The sequence below is a fragment of the Ursus americanus genome, chromosome 20 (assembly GCF_024610735.1).
Source record: "Ursus americanus isolate L20-20 chromosome 20, mUrsAme1.1.p, whole genome shotgun sequence".
NCBI lineage: Eukaryota > Metazoa > Chordata > Mammalia > Carnivora > Ursidae > Ursus > Ursus americanus.
Genome location: NC_142146.1, coordinates 44,430,560 through 44,450,805, shown reverse-complemented (window position 1 = coordinate 44,450,805; position 20,246 = coordinate 44,430,560). Strand labels below are relative to the sequence as shown.

Here is a 20,246-nt window from a genome sequence, read left to right as displayed (position 1 = left end):
AGGGGATGGAGAGGAGCCACCCTGAGTACTTTGCTGCAGCTGTGACCCTGAGCCAAGGGAAACTACATTTTGCAAGCACACTAAGAATAGACACCCACAGGCTCCCAGTTTGAAAGTAAGGAGGAAGGTTAGCAGCTTCTGGGTGCAAACAGCTCCGTTCACTTTTTATTTTTATTTTTTATTTTATTTTATTTTATTTTTTTAAAGATTTTATTTATTTATTCAACAGAGATAGAGACAGCCAGCGAGAGAGGGAACACAAGCAGGGGGAGTGGGAGAGGAAGAAGCAGGCTCATAGCGGAGGAGCCTGATGTGGGGCTCGATCCCATAACGCCAGGATCACGCCCTGAGCCGAAGGCAGACGCTTAACTGCTGTGCCACCCAGGCGCCCCACCCGTTCACTTTTTAAACACAGAAGTTTAGTTTTAATCTTCCATTTATGGGAATGCGTACATACACGTCTATATTTTCATAGATGAAAGCTTGAAATTAAACTTGTGTTCAACACACACACACACACACACACACACACACACACACACACACGTGTCTGTATCCATGGCATTGTATGCCTCTGTCTTGATCTCTGATCTCTGTAACTCTGATTTGGATAAACTTTGTTGTTAGGATGCCTTGGAATCAGGGCTTCATAGCAACACACTAACATTTGCCCAGCGACTCTCTGGAGGAGCTGCCTGTAGTTTTTCACTTTTGGTCAGTTGGGTATGAAACTATTGCTGTAATGTCTGAAGCATATTGTGTGTTCAGACTGTGCTGCTGAATTGAATGGGAAGCTGTGCCTACAATGAATACCATAAATGGTATATTCCATTTCCTAAGACGTATTCTACAGCATATTAATAAAATTTAAAAAAAAGATTACACCTAAAATAAATGAATGTTGGGTTAAGCTTATTCAAATCCAGGGCCTTTTATAACGATGCACATAATGTGAATTTTAGGAGGGAAATAGAATATTGAGTGTTTCCCAGACTTATTGGTAATAACTCTTGGGTGAGGGTGTGAGGGATGGTGATCTTCTGGGACTAAAATCCTGTGGAACACACTTGAGGCTGCCCTGCCCATATCTGAGGCACTTGAGGCTACCCTGCCCTATCTCCTCACAGACAGTGTGACTGAGCCCGAAAGCCTTTGTTGCCTGGGAAGTGGATTTGAGGTTGAAATGCCAGATGAGGTCCTTCCATGCAGTGATGAGATTGGCAGATTCAAGTGTCTTTCCCCCTAATTACCTCACGGAGACTTATTATCCACCACCCCCTGCCATGCTCCCAACCTAGCACACACTTTCATCTTAGTCAAAGTAATTGGTGTATTATTGGGATTTGTATGAGAAGAAACATTTCGTTTGGGGTTAGGATGTACATTCATTTAAAATGATTTTCTGAGAAAAGGTTCATGTTTGCATAGTCAGACACATAGTAAATATGACATGAACACAAAAGTGCAGGAAAATGTACAAATGTTAGTTATCATATAATGTCAAAGGATAGAGGCCTTTTAGCACATTGAAATGTAATCAAGAAAATGATAGAAACTTGACTTTTTGTGACTATCTAAATGAACTATATTTTCTTCATTTGCTCCAAAATGTTCCTTTGAACATTTTTTTTATCAACATGTTCCTACAAAAGGAGGCTAAGATAAGCCAGGCAAGTGAGCTTTAGTCTGAGAAATTCTGCTAAGATTACTGTATGTGTTGAATTATAGTCATAATCAACTATAAAGACTGTGTAGTCAATTATAGAGACATATTATAGAATGAACACATTATTTCATGGAACATCAACCCTCTTCGAATAATTTTCCTAGTAATCAATGTTAATAAAAACTAAGGACAAGTCAGATTGAAGCTGTTGTCAGAGACTGCTTTTTGAAGGAACAGACTTTCCAGGAGGCAGGGCCTTTAAAGTCATGCCCCCCCCCCCCCACAAGGTCTGGCTCAGCTTTCCAGCAATGCTCATGGCAGATGCATTCATTTGCGGCTCCAAATCTGTCTTCAGGGTCCTTTTACCTCTTCCTTTTAAGTCATAGCAGAGAGTTTGGCTTCTGCTTTATATTTGGTTTATGTTTTTAGTTTTGTTTTTTTTTTTCAGATTTTATTTACTTACTTGAGAGAGAGAGTGAGCGAGAGAACATGAGCGGGGGGAGGGGCAGAGAGGGAGAAACTGACTCCCCGCTGAGCAGGGCGCCCTACTCAGGGCTCCATCCTGGGACTCCGGCATCATGACCTGAGCCAAAGGCAGGCGTTTGACTGACTGAGCCACCCAGGTGCCCCTGGTTTATGTTTCTAAAGTAGTATTTGTATTTCTTCCTCTCCTTTCACCCTAGCATCAACTACAGGATAAAATGGAGCTAATTTGTTTTACTGTCATGAGAATCCCTTTCCTTGACAGGATGGGCCTGATTAAAACCAGGCAGTTAAAAGGTCAACTTGGCAGGCAAGTTTGCACATGACAGTATGTGACTCAAGGGCTTCAGGAGGGGTGAGGAGGATGGTGGTGTGTTACTGAAGCAAGAGGGGGATGAATCTGTCTTGTGGGGCCCTTTCCTCCAAAGGACTGAGTCTGCAGGAGATGTCGTTCCAGGACAGAGTCAGGCTCACAGCAGCAGTGACTGTCCTTACTCTCTTTTCCTTCCTTCCTAATAATCTGACTTACTCACGTCAGCCTTTTTGGTTCACAAGGCATGTTGTGGAAAAAGCCCCAGACCCAACTATGAGAACAAGATTGGACTCTCTAGTGTGCCTCATAGAACCTCAAGGAATCTGCTAAGTCATTTAACTTCTCTCAACTCAGTTTCTGGATCTTAAAAATGGAGATTAATAAATCTGTTATGTGAAGATCAAAATAAGATAATTTTTGAAACTAGTAAATGCTATATAAATGGTAATAACTGTATTACCATCAGACATTATTATGGCTGTCATATTGTGAATATTATGATGTATGGCTAATATGAATTACTGTCATGACTATCAGTATTAATGAATATTAATACCAATTCATTCATTCATTCCACACACATTCATTGAGTGTCTCTTCTATGCCGGAGGCAGTGTACTTTCAGGGCCCATGGTGGGTGGCACCTGACAGAGGCTCAGTCAGTTTGCTGAATGGAATAGGGATGAACTAATAGTTTTCATCTGTTCTAGAAGATGTTGTAACATTCTCTAGCATTCATGTCCTTCTGGGGGCAAGTAAAGAACAAATCTTCCGGGATGAGCCTTTTTAATATTTTGTAGATAAAGATACATCAGATATGCATAAGATTCATTTGATACAGACACTGAGAAGTAAAATGCTTCGCTAAAGGCAGCCCATTAAATATATGCATTCATTCCTTTCTTTTTTTAGTCATTTATTCCGTGAGGAGTTTTTGAATTCTCTGCTGTGTTGTCTGTCAGACCTTCTACACTCATTCCACAGGGGGAACTACTGGGAAGGTGAAGGCATATTTAAAGTCTCCATCAATTTCAATGGCATTTTAAGAAGTCTTGTGGAAAGGAAGAATCTAAATGCATCCTGTAGAGAAAATTCCATTTCCTCTGACAATATTGTGATGTGTATCCTGTTCATTCCTTGCGGAGTTCCTCTCCAAGTCAATGGCAGTTGCGTAAAGGGTTTGAAGGCAGGAAGTGCCTTGCAATGGGATGAGAAGGAGGCTTGTGGTTGGTCATTAAACTAAATTTAAACCTTTATTTGGAGTGAATATATAATCAACATGGGGCTTAAAAATGAAAAATACAGCTGCAAGGGTAGGTTTCTCCCTTTAAAAAAAAAAGGAAAAATTCAGGAGTGACAAGAAAACAAACACAGTTACGTGAGTTATGCATTCTCTTTCATAAGAACAATCAAAGATGGTTTCATCCTAATCTTTCTAGGTACAACAAATGCCTCTCCCCTCTGGGTTAGATAGATGACAGCAATAACAGCACTGCAGCAGGGAGTCTCCAAAGCAGACAGGTGCTGGATATAAGATGCCTCAGATTGTCCTGTGAAGTGTAGACGGTGCACGGGATGATAGGCCCTGCTTGATCTGCCCAAGGAGAGAGCCGCTCCTGTCTGTTGTCACCTCGTTCAGCTTCTCCCCCTTGCTCAAACACCTGCCAGAGGCAGCCCTAAAATATTGCTTAATTATAGAATGTTCGTTGATCCTCTTTATCTCTTCCTTCTACTGCCTTCCCCCCTCTCTTGTGCCCCTCTGTGGTTCAGAGCTCCTTTAGGCTAAACACTCACGGGAGTATTATGGTGACGCCTTTTCCAACTCACAGTTATGGCACTGACAAGATTTTCAACCCTGCATTCTTAGCTGTGGAATTATTCTCAGAGGCTTTAATTAGCAGGTGTCGGTTCAAATGTGGAATGCCACATTATTCTTTAAGCAGGAGGTGAGTTCATTTGGGGGGAGGATAGATTTTCTCATTTCCTTTTTCTGATTGAAAAAAAATGATACTTATTGTCTAAAATGTAGAAAATACAAAGAAATCTAAAGATTTGAATAAAGCCTACTTTCTCCCCTCATTCATACGTGTGTATATTAACCAAAACAGAATCACGTTCACATAGCAATATATTGTGAACATCTTTCCATTTAAACAAATACAGATCTGTGTCATTTATAATGTCTGTTCAGTGTTCTGTTATCTGACTGAACCATCATTTATTTAACTGCTTACTACATTTAAGATACAAACAAAACTGCAATGGACATATCTGCTCATACATTTTGCACACTTTTTGTATTGATTTGGAGTTATGTTTGGGATTAACAGGGATATGAAAGGAGATTGCTTATTTATCTCTAACATTAAAGGAATCTGAAGTAAGGCAGTCAAGTGCTGGTTTGTTGGCTCCACATGCATTTTATCTTTTTTCTGCTTTTTTGCCCTCACTGCATGACTTTCATGCCTCATGATTCAAGAGGGCTGCTATAGCTCTGGCCATCATGTTCACATTCCAAGCTGGAGGAAAGAACAAGGTAGGAAGCAGAAAAGTCTGTATCTCTTCAATTTAAAGAACTTCCCCAGAATCTCACATAGCAGTTCTGTTTATTGTCTAGAAGTCAGTCTCACGGCCATACCTAGCACCTAGAAGAAGGGAAAAGCAGATATTCAGAAGCAGGCAGCCATCTCTGCCGTTATCTATCAGATTGTTCCGTGGTATAAATTTTGTGGAAGTGGAGTTGCCTGATCAAAGCTTTTTCAAGGATCTTGTCACATGGTGACCAGCTGCCCTCCAGAAAGATGGTACCAATTTAAGTGTAGTAATGTGCAAGGGTGACCTTTAGTAAGGCTGTGGTTCTTCTGTGGGAATTTTATGGGCATTTTGAAAGGTATTTTCCTGGGGCTCCTGCGTGGCACAGTCATTTAAGCATCCAGCTCTTGGTTTTGGCTCAGGTCATAATCTTGGGGTCCTGGGATCGAGCCCCGCATCAGGCTTCATGCTGAGCATGGAGTCTGCCTGAGCTTCTCTCTCTCTCTCTCTCTCTCTGCCCCTCCCACTTGTGCTGTCTCTTTCTCTCTAAAATAAATAAAATCTTAACAAAAAAAAAAAAGAAAGAAAAGGTATTTTCCTGAAGCTGTGTTTTTTTTTCTTTTGTTTTAATCACATATTCTGCAGAGGGTGATATGTGGATTTTTGATTATATTTACACTTTTTTCTTCAAAATGTAAATCTGTATATTTACACTTTTTTCTTCAAAATGTGTATCTGTATAAGTAGAACATTTATTCCAAATATTGGAAGGACATTGGCCTGAGAACTTAAATGTTTTCCACACATATTTCCTCAACTTCTAAGAATAACTTACTTGTAGGTTGAAGTAATAAACTAACCGAACTAAGGTGGCTTTCTCCCTGTTTGAAAAATCTTCTGGCCAATTTAAGTAAAAAGCATAGTGAAAAAGCTGTGCTGCCCAAGTCAATGTTTAAGCATAAGTGTTTGATTTCAGTTATGCTGTGGGGTGGCCATCAGCAGCCCAGAAAATAAAGGACTCATCTGCCTGTGGTTTTCTCCTCTTGGGTGGGGTCTGTTCTCTCCTTCAGTGAGAGGATATTAAGGGTCGCCATTATTGCCAAATTGTTACTGCTTTTGTTTAGATGTTATCAAATCTAGTGTCACTTTGTTTTTTGACATGGTTATTCAGACTGGTTATCTTAGCTTTTTTTCCATCTTTTTTCTTATCTTGCATATGTTACAGAGTAAGATTCGCTTCTTTTTCAGAGCTTGAAAAACAACCTGCCAAAGTATTACTGTTACTATGGGATCATATGAAAACAGATGATTATTCTAGTGCTACTTTTCCGTCAGAACTAACTTTGGAAAAAAAAAAAATGACAGCCTGTGAATCAGTAGGTGGAAGTACCTTGCGTATTCTTGCATGTTTCCTGTAAGTTTAAAATCATACTCAATTAAAAATTACCTACACATAAATAGATGTTTATTTTATTTTTATTTTTTTTTCAAGATTTTATTTATTTGAGAGAGAGAGCACAAGCAGGGGTCAGAGGCAGCGGGAGAAGCAGACTCCCCGCTGAGCAGAGAGCCTGATTCGGGTTCGATTCCAGGACCCTGGGATCATGACCTGAGCCGAAGGCAGCCGCTCAACTGACCTAACCACCCAGGTGCCCCTGATGTTCATTTTATATGAAAAGTAATGACAGCTACTTTAGTGAAGAACAATGGGGTTTGGTTGGGGAAAGAAGTCATAAAAAACTGAAACAGATACATGTTTCTGTTCTTCGTTAGGTAAAGATGAAAGCAATAGTATATTTTTTATTAAACCTCCACCTGGGGGTAACACGTTAACTCTTTGGAGTTTGCATAAACATGTTTTGATAAAACTATAGTACTTTTTAGGCTAAATTTGTTTTTTCCATTTGTGGAGTCACAGAAGCTTCATGTCTTCTTGCTTTTCTATAACTGACCTGTACCTACATTTTGGGGTAAACTTTGGGGGCGAACGATTGTTACCTTGTAAACAATTACAAAGCTAAATTGGCCTAAAATTTCCTGAGCATTTCTGTTAGGAAAAATGGAGAGCCATCAGATACTAGTTTTCTGGTGTTCAGTCTTATCTTGCTTTTCGCTTCCAGCTAAAATCCCTTTCTACTTCAGACGTGGGCAGAAAGTCTTAGTGTGCTGACCCGGGGTGCCCATCACCTCCGAAGTGCCTCCCTGACAGACACTGCAGGACTATGAGCTCTGGCTTTTTCTTACACTGGATCTGAGAGTTGATATTATTACAATGCAAAACAAAGAAAAACCAAACCAAAACAAAGGTGGAGGAACCACCCGAGGGCTGGTGGTTAACTAGTTCTTTTGTCTTTTGAGAATATTTTTTCTCTAAATCAGTCATTACTTTGCCGCTCTATGTGAAATCAAGCATATCTATAGTTTCTAGAGTGAATTAATGTTCACTGCTATTTACCCCCGTTTTCTTGCGTTCATTGTACCGTAGTGTGTTTGCTGATTTTTGTGCATATGAATTCCTCCAATCCCTCTAAACCGTTGGGATAGATTTTCATAATGGATGAAGGGGGAGTTAATATGGATAGTGTCATGGGGCATCTGGGTGGCTCAGTTGGTTGAGCGACTGACTCTTGGTTTCGGCCCTGGTCATGATCTCGTGGGTCGTGGGATCAAGCTCTGCCCCGTGTTCTGCCCCTCCGCGCGCACGTGTGCTCTTTCAAATAAATCCTAAAAAAAAATATTTAGAGTGCGATCTATGTCTGGCACTGTGGAGGTGCTTTACGTTTGTTATTTGATGAAATACTCAAAACAGCCTCATGAAATGGATGTTATTATGCCCATTTTACAGTGGAGGACACTGAGGCCTGGAGCTAGGTGAAGTTACAGTGTTCTCTTAGCTGGTTAATAATAATAGCAGAGGCAAAGTTCAAGAATACTGTGGAACACTCTGCCTCATTTGGGTGGTACTTTCAACCAAAGATGCCAAGAAATACATGTGAAAAGATATGTGGGCTGGGTTTATTTTTTTTAATTTAATTTTTTAAATAGATTTTTTAATTTTTTATTTATTTGACAGAGAGAGCGCGCACAAGTAGGCAGAATGGCAGGCAGAGGGCGAGGGAGAAGCAGACTCCACACGGAGCAGGGAGCTGGATGCAGGGCTTGATCCCAGGACCCCGGGATCATGACTTGAGCCTAAGGCAGACGCTTCACCGACTGAGCCACCCAGGCGCCCCTGTGGGCTGGGTTTAAAACACGAAACCTAAGTAGTGCTGCCCGGTGATTTTTCTAGGTCTCCAGTGGTCCTCTCCCCTCCCTGCCTCTGAAGCTTAACTTAATCTCTCTTTTGGGGCACCTGGGTGGCGCAGTCGTTAAGCGTCTGCCTTCGGCTCAGGGCGTGATCCCGGCGTTCTGGGATCGAGCCCCACGTCAGGCTCCTCCGCTGGGAGCCTGCTTCTTCCTCTCCCACTCCCCTGCTTGGGTTCCCTCTCTCGCTGGCTGTATCTGTCAAATAAATAAATGATCAAAATCTTAAAAAAAAAAAAACCTTAATCTCTTTGAATGCCTCAGTTTTTGTCTTCCATCCTCCAAATCATTTCTTGCGAAATGGGCCGCTGGCTCTGAAAAGCACTGCAGTCTTTCTTCAGATGGGGGTTGGGGTCCATGCCCGTCTCTCTTCCGGTGCCAGCTGGGTCATGTCTCTCAAGCATGTGCGCCCGGCGGCTCTGATGACCGCAGCCCCGTGTGGCTCATCCCCTTCTCAGAACTCAGAAAAACAAAACCAGCAAAAAGGAATCGAATCTCTTCGCCTGAATAGAAGCAAAGGTAGATGAATCCAAAAGAATTTTCGGTTTTGAGGAGGCTTTGCCCTCTTCTTTTGGGCAAGTGACATTTAATTCAGTTGGCCCCATTGGAAAGGAGAGAAAGGAGGGCATTTACAGTTCAGTGGAGCTGTTTTCTGTCCCGAGTGGCTTCGGCGCAGGCAAGCGGTGTGTCAAGTAAGACACACTGGAACAGCAACTGGAAAAACAACACGTTGAAACATGTGCTGGGCACGGAGAGCCTGGAAAAACAATTTTCAAAGTATTTTAGTATTTAAAGTAACTCGGTGGCTTAAAAACAAAGCTCTTTTAAAAAATGATTGTGAGATTAAAGCTGCTTCCCAGATGTCAGATGCAGCTGATACGGGAAGCGAATGGAACGCATAGCTATCAAGACAGAATGTCAGGCTCTGGACCATTTATAATAACAATAAAAATAGGGTTTGTGCTCTGTTACCGCCACACCATTCATTATTTCTTGGCCACTGCCTCCCCACCAATTTGACTGCCAGCTCCTAGGGCCCACACTAGATTGTCTGCTGGTAGGTCCATGTTGGAGCGGAAGACGACAGGGCACTTAGGACTGTATGCCTGTTCAAGTGGCATGAAGTCGACACTACACGCTTAGCAATCCCAACATAAGTGTTCGGGGACAGCATCACTTCATCTGGAGCTTGGCTGTGCAAACAGCATCATGTCTTAACCCTGGAGGGAAGTGGCTGCCTTGGACTTAGTGAAAGACAGTATAACGTACACACAGCCTAGTAGACTGCACATTATGGGCCATTTAAAGGATTTTCAGTTGTTCTTGCACCACACCCCACATTTTCCAAAACTGATTCTGGGAACTGAATCCCCGTGGAAGATACAGCCCTGTCGTAAATGCTTGTCGAATAAATAAATGGATAAACGCATTTCACTGCCTATTCATAATTCTAGAATTCACCATTCATAAAGAACCTCATCTTTTCTCCGCTTCTCATTCCCACCCCATGTTTTTGTTTGTGAAAAAGGGGAAAGTGGGAAAATATACTTGATAGCTGGAAATAATAAAACATAGTGAAATAAACTCTTACATTGTTGTTTGGTTCCCACGGGAGAAATTTAGTGTGGTTTATAAATCTTTTAATAGCAGTATTGATCCTGACATGAGAAGAGAAAAAATGCTAAGTGTTGATAATAAAATTGCAGAACAGCCGAAGTTCTTTAATAGGGCTCTTGGCCTATGGCAAACAAGCAAACAAAAACCCAGTCCTCCTCTTTTTTTTTGCTCTTTTAGGGAATAGGAAAAATAAGGTTAAGTAAGAGGTTGGTTCCATTTGCAGAGGTGAAGGCGGGTTTGCCTGTGTTGGGTGATGTCGGGGTGCCTCTGACACCAGAGCTCATCCTCTGAGGTGAGGTGGCTGAGTCATACCTTGGGGCTGTGTTGGTGAGTCACTGGCTTCCCAAAGTGGTTTTCTCCAGGAGCGGCACATTCATCGTGTCCCCTTCCTCCCCACCCCAGCAACAGTGCTCTGTAGGAACGTAAGCCCCTATAGGAACTATGGATATTGGCAGTCTCAAGGGGGCTCACACTGCACTTTGGGGCTGATGGCAGCTCTCCTTGACTCCGCTTCTGCCCTGAAGGGAGGGGATTTGGGAATGAGTCTGCAGAAAAGGCAGTAGTGCTCAGGGAAAAGGATTCAAGTAGATAGATGGCCACAGCTGGCCGCAGCGGAAGTGCTAGTGGACCTTCTACGCTGCTGTGGCCACTACTGCTGCTAATTTAAACAAGGGGAGGCTTCTTGGCACGGCTGTGATGGAAGTCAAGGATTAGAGCCTGGTAGTTAAAAATACAATCCCTGCCATTGATTGAGAATTCCAGAGGACTCTGAAATGTTTTTGAATTGGCAAGTGGATGGTAGAGACCGGAAACATGCACCAAAATAATGCTTCTGGTCTTGTATCATCTTTTATTAGAGGACCCTAAAAAATCCCCTATTTATATATGAGTTGTTACACTTGTGTCATAGACTGCGGCTCTGTTTGACGAGCTGCCTAAGTGAAAATCTGACCAGAACCTTTCAACCATAAATTCCTTGTGGTTTCAGAGAAGGATGAGCTTTCTCGTGAGGCACACTTCATTATGTGAACAGTCACCGTTATTGTATGGCATGAGACCCTTATTATGGCTTTGGGATTTAATCTGTGAATGATATGAATGCTCCGCTAATGGACGTGTCAGCGATGTACCTTTGCAGCCTGACTTTTACCTCTTTGTATCTTTTATTCTAATGCGTTGGACTAGCAAGAGATGGTACTGTTCAGGATTTGGGCAGAACAGAAGAAGAATTGTAACCCGTTAGTGTTAGGAAAGCTGCTTTGTGTGGCGAAGGATCATCAATGAGGGTGACAATAGGAGGGATGAAAACCTGGGAAGGAGTTTGATGGCTTTGGAAATAAAATAAAACATCTGTTCAGCCAGGTGAAATGCCAGCACTTTCTTTCCGATTGTCAATGTATTGTAGGTCAGAAGCCTGCTCCCCATTATCCAGCTGGACTGATAGGGTTAAGCAGAGGGGAGCAACTTACTGGATGGCTACTAATCAGGTTGGATTGCCAGTTTAGGAGTGGGCCGTGAGCTGTCACAACGGTGGTAGCTCCCTTTGCTGTGGGGCTCCCCCCGCAGTGGGGCTCAGGGGCTCATATGTGATCAGTTTCCGCTACGTTCTGGTTTTAGGTGACAGCAGAGGAAGTAACTGGAGAGAGTGTACATCTGGGCCTGGGAGAATTAATAAGTGTGCACGCCAGCTGTCTTTGTTCTTGTGGTTAAGACCCACCTCTGGTGTAAGAGCTAAGTACCACTGGCAAAAAACAAAACAAAACAAAAGGCGCCACTCAAAGAAATGCAAGATATGAGTAAGATACGATGTGTCATTTCCTAGGTCTTGAAATTTAAATAGGAACACACGGCCAGCATGTTTAATGTAATCGAAACACAGGCAGCATTGATTCCCGAAATACAACAGAAAAGTAAACCAGTTTTTTGCCAATTTGTGTTTTAATTCTAACTGGGGAACATTTCAGAACTTTCTCGGACAAGTCTCCTTGCCATCTGGTACTGGATTAAATATTGGCATAGCATTTGTTGTCTGCTGACAATGGGTCAAACTTACTTGGCAAGCCCTCCCTGGGAAATTATCGACCTCACGCAAATCTGTTTCAATTTCCATTTTTAACACTGATGGTTTTAATTGAGCTGGTTCACAACAAGCAAGTTGCAAAGTTCCTTTAGTACTTTTAAAGCAAATAATCTTCAGTGTATGTACATTTGTGATCACATTCAGAGAGTGGTGAATTGGTCTGGTAAATTAAAAAAAAAAAAATTTAGTGTCTGATTTTAAAAAATAAGACAGTTTACTTATGCCCTAAATTGGGTTTGTGAATATTATGGGGGTTGCAAGGGTATTGTTTTCCAGATGTTTACTATGTACAGAGCACTTCGCTGTGCCCCATAGGGTCATTTCTGTCATTGAAAGAGCTTATGTTCCACTGGAAGAGAAATACTAGCACCCCCCTCCCCCCAAAAGAGAGAGTGAATGGGAGAACTTGAAGAAAGCCTGGGATTGTCACGGGACTGGAGCCAAGTGGCATTGAATGTGAATTGAGTTTCGAATCAGGCAGCCTTGGTTTTATAACCCCAGGCTGCCTTTAAATTCCTCTCTCATTGGTGTGGTTCTCTGTATCAGCCTAGCTAGTTTGTGGTGGAAAAGAAGAGGCAGGTTGGAGGCTACTTCTAAGTCCCGTCCTAACAGCTCTGTTGGTGGCAGGGAGCCCTGAGTAATGTCTGACACTAATGTGAAACTCGAGTACATTAAAGCCGTGAGGGTGGAGAGGAGGGGGAGTAAAAAGGCAAACCACTTACAGCGAAAGATGCAATCTTTGCCCGTAGAAATCGGCAAGCAGCTTCTGTTGTTAAGAACTCCAAATTCTTTCAAAATCAGGCACTCAGAATCATTTCTATTTTTATATCTTTGTATGCTTCCAGCAATACAAAATGTGTTACATAGACCTTCTCTATTTCAGAAAGTCTTTGTTGTGTGGCTTCCTTCCATAAAGTTAGTGTAATAGGTCATGGGCTGGAGGATAAATTCATCCCAAAACACCAGGCCTTTTCCTGGGCTGTAAGAAGCCGGTGGGTTCTATTTTTACGGATAAGATTTTATCTTTGCCTTAAATGGTTCTGCTGTTAGTCAGGGTTTTATATTTACAAAATGCTTTTTATTTTTACACCTACCTAGTGCATTGTGCACAATAGGTGCTTACAGTTCATGCTGTTGAATTAACTTGAACCCACATTGTCAGCCTTGGGCTTGCGGCGGGAGCCGCCGTCCACACCTTCACTGCTGGGGAGGTGAGTTTGGGAAGCCCCGGGAACTAGTCATGAAATCTGCAGGTGACTTTGGCTGTCATTAGTTTCCCTGAACAGACCTATTTTAGCCTTGCCACAAGGAACCCATGCGTTTGTTAGCTTCTTTTGTTCCTGTCTCGTGGATCTGGGTGCTGAGACCAGGATGGGTGAAGTGCCTTGTCCAACAAGGTCACATAGGATCAGAGGTAACATTAAAACTCAGTTATGTGTGGGCGCCTGGGTGGCTCAGTCAGTTAAGCGCCTGCCTTCAGCTCAGGTCATGATCCCAGGGTCCTGGGATTGAGCCCCACGTCAGGCTCCTTGCTCAGTGGGGAGCCTGCTTCTCCCTCTCCCTCTGCCACTCCTCCTGCTCATGGTTGCTTGCTCTCTCTCTGTCAAATAAATAAGTAAAATCTTAAAAAAAAAAAAACAAAAACAACCCCCTCAGGTATGTGTGACACAAGACTTTGAACTTTCCAGAACACACAGTGTCACAGCAGTAGGTTGTGTGTCTGGAAGATGTCAGTGTGAGTAGTACTTTTATTTCATGGGCAAACCAAGGACCCAGGGGTGACTTGGGTCCCAGCTGTCCTTGGAAGATGAGTCTAGAGAAGGGATGGAGAGCAGATTGTCAGAGAGGGTGGGGAAGGGATGAAGTTAGGAAAACCAGAAAGACTGGAGGAGGGGAAGCCTGGAGGCTCTTGCGCTCCTCAAGGTGAAAGGTCACGCAGGAGGCTGGAGAGGAGGAAATAGGAGCTAAGTTAATGATCCCCTGGAGGCTGATGGGAGGGACCAGGCCTAGAGGGGAGGGAGACCAGGAGGGTGGAGAGGCTGCCTCCTCTTCCGCCCATTTCAGTGACATTTCAACCTCAAATACAGAATTTCCGTAGTAAATAAAATGGCTTTCTAAATCCACGTCTCTGTTGAAGAACGTATTAATTCAAGAAGGAAAAATTATTTCACACGACAGTTTTCAGCCAAACATCTTCCCAGTGAAGTGTCGACCTTTCTTGCCCCTGAGCGAAAAGTGCGGTTCCTAAATAGCTGAAGCTCTTTTCAGACTCTTCTCTGAGCAGAGACTCCTGATGGGGTTGGAGGCGAGGAGCTGGTTGGTTCTTTTTGTGACTGTGCACTGAGGCAGTCTGGGAAATGGTGGTCAGAGGGGCCCCCAAAGAAAGAAGACCACTCCCGTTACCTTTGTTATAGGCACCCTTTGCCGCACACACCCCCTGGGGTCCCCCTGTAAAAACCCTTGCAGGTTTTTGTTTGTTTAGCCCAGGAAAAAGACCTTTTGGTGTGAGGAAAAGTTTTCCTTTTCCTAAGGAACTGGTATTCTTTTTCCTGATAAACAACATGGGGCCAGGTGATTGATTCCATTTCCCTAATTCTTTCTTTGCCCCACGACGATGACAAGCCAAATCTACAGCTTATCTTCAATCACATTTCAGTACCCTATGACCTGCGTGACCACGCGTTTTCCTTTTCGTCATGTTGTACCTTCATGAGTATTTTTGTTTTTACTGCTTATGAAAACAACACACAGTCACTGTTAAAAACCTGGGAAGTACAAGAGAGTTTTGATAAGAAACAAACAAACAAAAAGCACCAGTGGGCCTATTATTTTCATGTATCACTGTCAGTAGTTTGATATCTTTTTTTCTTTTTTGTTCCATTTTCAAATACGAGAACGGTACGGCCTATGTATTCATTGAACACACATACACAGGCAGATTGAAAAAAATACATATATATAAATTTTGAGGAGAAAGGAGACTTTTAAAAACAGCAGACACATTGGGTTGAAGGAAGGCTCAGCAGCAAGGGAGGGCGATCGGGAAAGAGGTGGGAGTAGCAGGGCAGTGGGGATTCATCCAGCTCAACTGCGGGTCCTGGCAGACAGTAAGGTTACACTGAGAAATCCGAGAAAGGAAATGAGTCAGTAACTCAGAGGGAGCGGAGATGAGACAGCAGCGCGAAAGAGCCAGTGGCTTAGGCTGCCTTCGGGAACGGGGCGACGGGAGTGAAATGATTTGAACAATAGCAGAATGTAGCTTTCAAATCAAATCATCAGGGATGTGTCAAGTGCTTGTGAGCGATGCCCTTGCTTTTAGCATTCAGACTGGGAGCCACCCTGGACATCATAAGAGCCGAGCGTTAGAGCAAAGCTCGTGTCGGGTCGACTGGTGGGTGTGCAGAGGCTGGGAATTCCAGTGGCTTTCTTCTCAGAGTTGTTTCTGAGCAATGAGAACTGCTCACTTAAGACTCCCTCTTGTACTCTAGTCTTTGGGGAATACCATGAGTGACACTTTTAATTAACAAATCTGCTGGGAACAAAACTCCTTTCAGAGCGTTGGCTGGGCATGGGGTTTGAAGGGTGGGCCGAGGAGGCTCCCACGATCCTGGGGGAGTTCTAGGACTTGGAAGCCACGGCAGCGCTGTACCTCCTCGGGGTCAGACCTCTCTGGGATGGGGCCAGAGGGTCCTCCGGGAATGCCCCAGCACTCTGTTCCAGGGGATGGAGGCTGGCCAGCTGTGGTGACGTCCTTAGGCAAGCTGGGCTCATTCACCACTTGGGGTGTGGGCCTTTCTGCTCTCCCCAGATTCGGGGGCCACAGCCCACTGGTTCAGAATGGGAGAGGAGAGTGGGGACCACCGTTTGGGAGTGCATCGTTCTGGCTCCTGTGTCATTCCTGCCACTGACCGGGAGCTGCCTGTCTGACCACAGCAGACGTGCGTCACTCTCCCTCACGCGGCTGCGCTCTTGCTGCTGCTGGCGAAGCATCGAGATCCATGGTATCAGAGGGTCTAAGAAAGGCTCATGGAAGAGAAAAGGATTCCTTTCCTTCCAGGACCATTGTGGAAAGTATGTAGGACAGACCTGCCTCGGAAAACATGTTATAATAGTGTGGGTACTGAAGGAATGGTTAGTCAGAGGGTTTCTTAGCTCTAATTACTTTGCTAAAGGGAGTTTACTTAACTCTGTCATCCTCATCAATTGGTTCCTGACTCTGAAGGACTTTGAGGACAAACCCCCTGAGGCTGGTGATGAGTTTCCACTTGACCAGAAGTTGACAAAAGGATTTTATGAGAGCTTTCAACAGAATTATAATTGTTCAACTGAAGGTGTAACTAAGACCATTGTTTCTTTCGTTTTCATCTTTTTGTGTTTGAGAGAGTGGTTGTCATCTCTTTAGTTTGGTCTTTCCCCTCTATTTGTGTTTTTCTTAATAGGACAGCCTTGGTTTTAACATTTTTATTCTTCCCTGTTCATTTTTGATTGTTTTGAAGACTGCCTATGGTTCTTACAGCATGGAAACTCAACAGTTAAACTTAATTACGCTTCTTTTACCAAGCCTGACTTTTTTTTTTTTTTTTTTTTAATCACACTCACTTAAAGGCCTTCTTGGGAAAACATCCAAGTTTTCACTCAAGGCAGTGGATGAGTTCCCCGTGCAATAACTTGCTGTCTAGGATAAAGAAATCTGAAGAAGTGGTTAACAGTGGCAGCATTCAAATGCGTGGAAACAGATGCAAAAGAAAAGACAAATACAACTCCAGTGAAGAGGATGTCACTGATTTAGGATTAAATTGAACAATAGTAATAGTGGTTTGCTATCCTAAAGATTCAAAGGGAGCCATTGTTATTCAAAATTAAGGTGTATTAACTGAAAGAACAATCACAGTCCTTTCATATGGATCTAAAGGGTCAGTAGTGTGTGGGGGTTGACAGTCACAAGTACTTTGGAGGAGGCCAACCTAGTTGCAAGGCTTAGAATGGAAGGCTGACGTTGTTTCTGCTGTCAGAGTTTGTTGTCTTGGATAAATATATGAAGAACTCTGATAAGTTCTGGTACCAAATGAATATGCTCATCTTTAAAAGAAAAATGTGGTAACATCTCAGGAAAGAGTTCACGGCATGCGGTACATAAAGCACCAGGAATGACTTACGATGTGGTTTGGGAGGAGGAAGACAAAGATGGAGGTCCTGTCCGTCTTTTTAAGGACACGGGGAAACTCTGGGCAGAAGCTTATGTTGGGCCAGTTTCTCTGAGATTAAGGCACAATTAACAAATACTGGAAGTCGTGTATGACCAAAAGTCTAATCATGTCTTTGCACTCAGAAACCTTCCTGCCTTGGCATCTGGGTTTCTCCATAACTGTCTTCCAGTCTTCCTACGTGTAATTCCCGCTACCCTGTACTCCAGCTACACAGTCGTTACCTTGCTGAGTCGAACATGAGCTTCTTGAGGGTTTTATGTATTCCCTGTGTGGACCTCACAGTGCCTTCCTTGCTCTTAGTAAGAGCTCAGTGATATCATGTTTACGAGGTTAGTTTCCAGAGCTCTGTCTTTGGCTGAGACCAGTAGATGCGTCCTCGTTATGTCAGTACGAGCAGGGGAGTGTGGGAGGGCTGGCGGGGCAGGAGAGCACGGTCCTGCTCTGGGAGAGGAGTTCCCGCCATGGCATCCCAGTGATTGAATGGAGGGGAAGCATCTGAGGAGCTGGGGGGAGAAGGCTCCTTGGCTGGGAGGAGACACACTGGTGCGACAGAAAACCTTTAAGAGGGTTTTTGCATCTAGGGGCGGCTGGGACAGTGAAGTCATGGGCTTGTATTCAGAGAGTCCCTGCTGGGGCCCTTGGATGGAGGGTATGTGGGCAAGCGTGACCTTGGATGAAAACACACACAGTGTGTCAGCCATTTGTAAGCAAATCCTAAGGGAAGAAGAGCCAGCGCCATTTAACTCTAGTGCTGTTACGGGTGATGGTGATAATGATAATCATGCTGACAATTAAAAAGATAATTGTTTTCCTTCTTTTAGTCACATAGAAAAAATCACCACATGGCAAGACCCTAGGAAGGCGATGAATCAGCCGCTGAACCCTATGAACCTCCACCCTGCGGCCACGTCCACCCCAGCACCCCAGAGGTCCATGGCCGTGTCTCAGCCGAATCTCGGTAAGCCCAGAGCGTCCACTTGGAGCTGAATGAGCAGGTGGTTAACCCAGAGGCTTTGGAGCCCAGAAGCAGCTCTGGTTGTCTTGGTGTCTACTTGTGCGCCCAGATAGTTCTTGGGTGCGTTACCCTTCGGCCACCTTTGCCTTTTTTCTTGGTGTCTTTGCTACCAGTTCACAATACTGCTATCTAGGTTCACACTATGGTTCCAGCATCTCCTTCAGTTGCCTCAGTTGGAGTGTGTTTAAAAATCATTTAGGCCTCCTCTCTTCATCCAGGCTGAGGCAAGTACACACCCCTGTTCTGTGAATTTGGTTCCTGGAGACTGCGAAAGGTGCAGTTCTAATCTCAGATCCCCTTCTTTCCTTCTTTTATTATTATTACTTCGCGTAATGTGTGATTGACACCAGGCTAGGTGCTTTCACGCCTTATTTCATTCAGCTCGCAACCACCCTACAGGAAGTGATAGTATATTCCCATTTTACGGATGAGGAAGCTTTCTCAAGGTCAGACAGCTTGTGGATAGTAGAGTTTGGAGTTTGAACTGAGGCTGCTGTGGTTTAGAAGGCATTCAGATCCTTTACCTGATCTTCCTGAGATACCTGCCCCCAGACAATGCAGCTTATAATCCTTACTTCATTTAGAATGTGTAAGTGTGATTTTAGAGTTGAGAAAAGATTATTTTCTGCTAATTGCCTTTACTAAAGAAGAACTAAAATTCTGCCCACTGGAGATGATCAGATGTGAATTAATACATTGCAGCGACATAACTAATCAGCTTCTATTGTGGTCATGCCCCCCATTCTCCCCCTTCCAAAGGCTAAGAATAAAGGGTACTTTTAAAGTTTTATAAAAGACGGTCCCATTTTCAGATAACATTTCCATTTAAGATCAGGTACCCAGATGCTGCTTTATACACAGAATAGTTAATTGTGGAGTGAAAAGAATCTCCTGTTGGATTTTTCAGGAATGAACAGGATAAAAATGGAAGCATTATTCCCAGACACCTTCCCTCATTCTGTGACTTAGCCAAAGTGAGTATGAACTCAAGTAAACCCGAGTCAGCTTCAAGTAAATATATTATTGTCTATTCTTCCAGGAAGTCTGGATCTACCATTTTAAAGCTTGCAGATGTAAAATATATCCAGAAGCAAACGACTTGGAATAACTTCTGTTGTGTCCCATATCTAATAGGCAGATCAAGGAAAATGGTACCAATGCTTCTACCAGCAGTGGTAAACTGAAACTTCCCATGACTCATTTGTCCCAAATATATAAGAGATCAAATAGAAAGCAATTGCAAGCGTAGTAAAGAAACCACAAGTTGGGTAGCATTAGATGAGTTTCAGGGTTTCTTATAACCATTTAATTTTCATTAAAAATTCTAAAGACTGATTATTAAAGTATTAACTTTCATTTTAGAATCCATTATAATTGGAAAAAACATCTTTCCTGGACTCAGTTAAAAAAATGCACAGTTTTTCGAAGCATTGTTCAAAAAGTAAGTTTTTCTCGGATCCCCGTTCCTGGAGTCCTCTAGTACTTCCGGTCAGGGGGATGTGTTTCTTCACATGAGTGCTGTTATACTGGACCTACTGTTCTGCACCTCGCCTCTTCTGCTTTTGGTATCCGTACACACAGAGCTGCCTTATTCTTGTAAAAGATTTCCTAATCGTCTCAACATAGTGATATGCCATGATTAGTGCATTGAGCTGGCAGCCCCCATCTGATGGATAGTTAGGTTGTTACTGGTATGTTGCTAGTATACACAGTACTGGAATGAATACCCTTGTTTATGCTGTTTTATGTACTTGCCTTCATTTTTCAAAGTTGAGCAACAAGTACAAAGTGGACTAATTAAATTAAAAGGAACTCGAATGCTTGCAAGCTAACGTTGAAGGCACACATGAGTCGGCCTGTGCGCGGGTGCCACTCCCTCCCTGCAAAAGCACAATTGTTGGTAAAGTGTATCTCAAGAAATTGGAGTCTGAATGTCAGAACTGTGTTCACCTATTGCTGAGTTAAAATACCTTACTTTCCAGATTTCTAATAAATAGAAGCAGTCAGTTCCTTAAGACACACTCCGGGTT

At 43.3% G+C, this 20,246-nt stretch overlaps 1 protein-coding gene across 3 annotated transcripts in view; it reads left to right on the top strand.

Annotated features, from left to right (window-relative positions):
- WWTR1 (WW domain containing transcription regulator 1) overlaps positions 1 to 20,246 on the top strand; it is a 166,462-nt gene that overhangs the window by 97,535 nt on the left and 48,681 nt on the right. For all 3 annotated transcript variants that reach the window (XM_087870277.1, XM_045812866.2, XM_045812861.2), the window contains exon 3: positions 18,023 to 18,159. In XM_087870277.1, the coding sequence (XP_087726403.1) occupies positions 18,023 to 18,159 (137 nt within the window). The remainder of the gene's footprint in view (positions 1 to 18,022; positions 18,160 to 20,246) is intronic.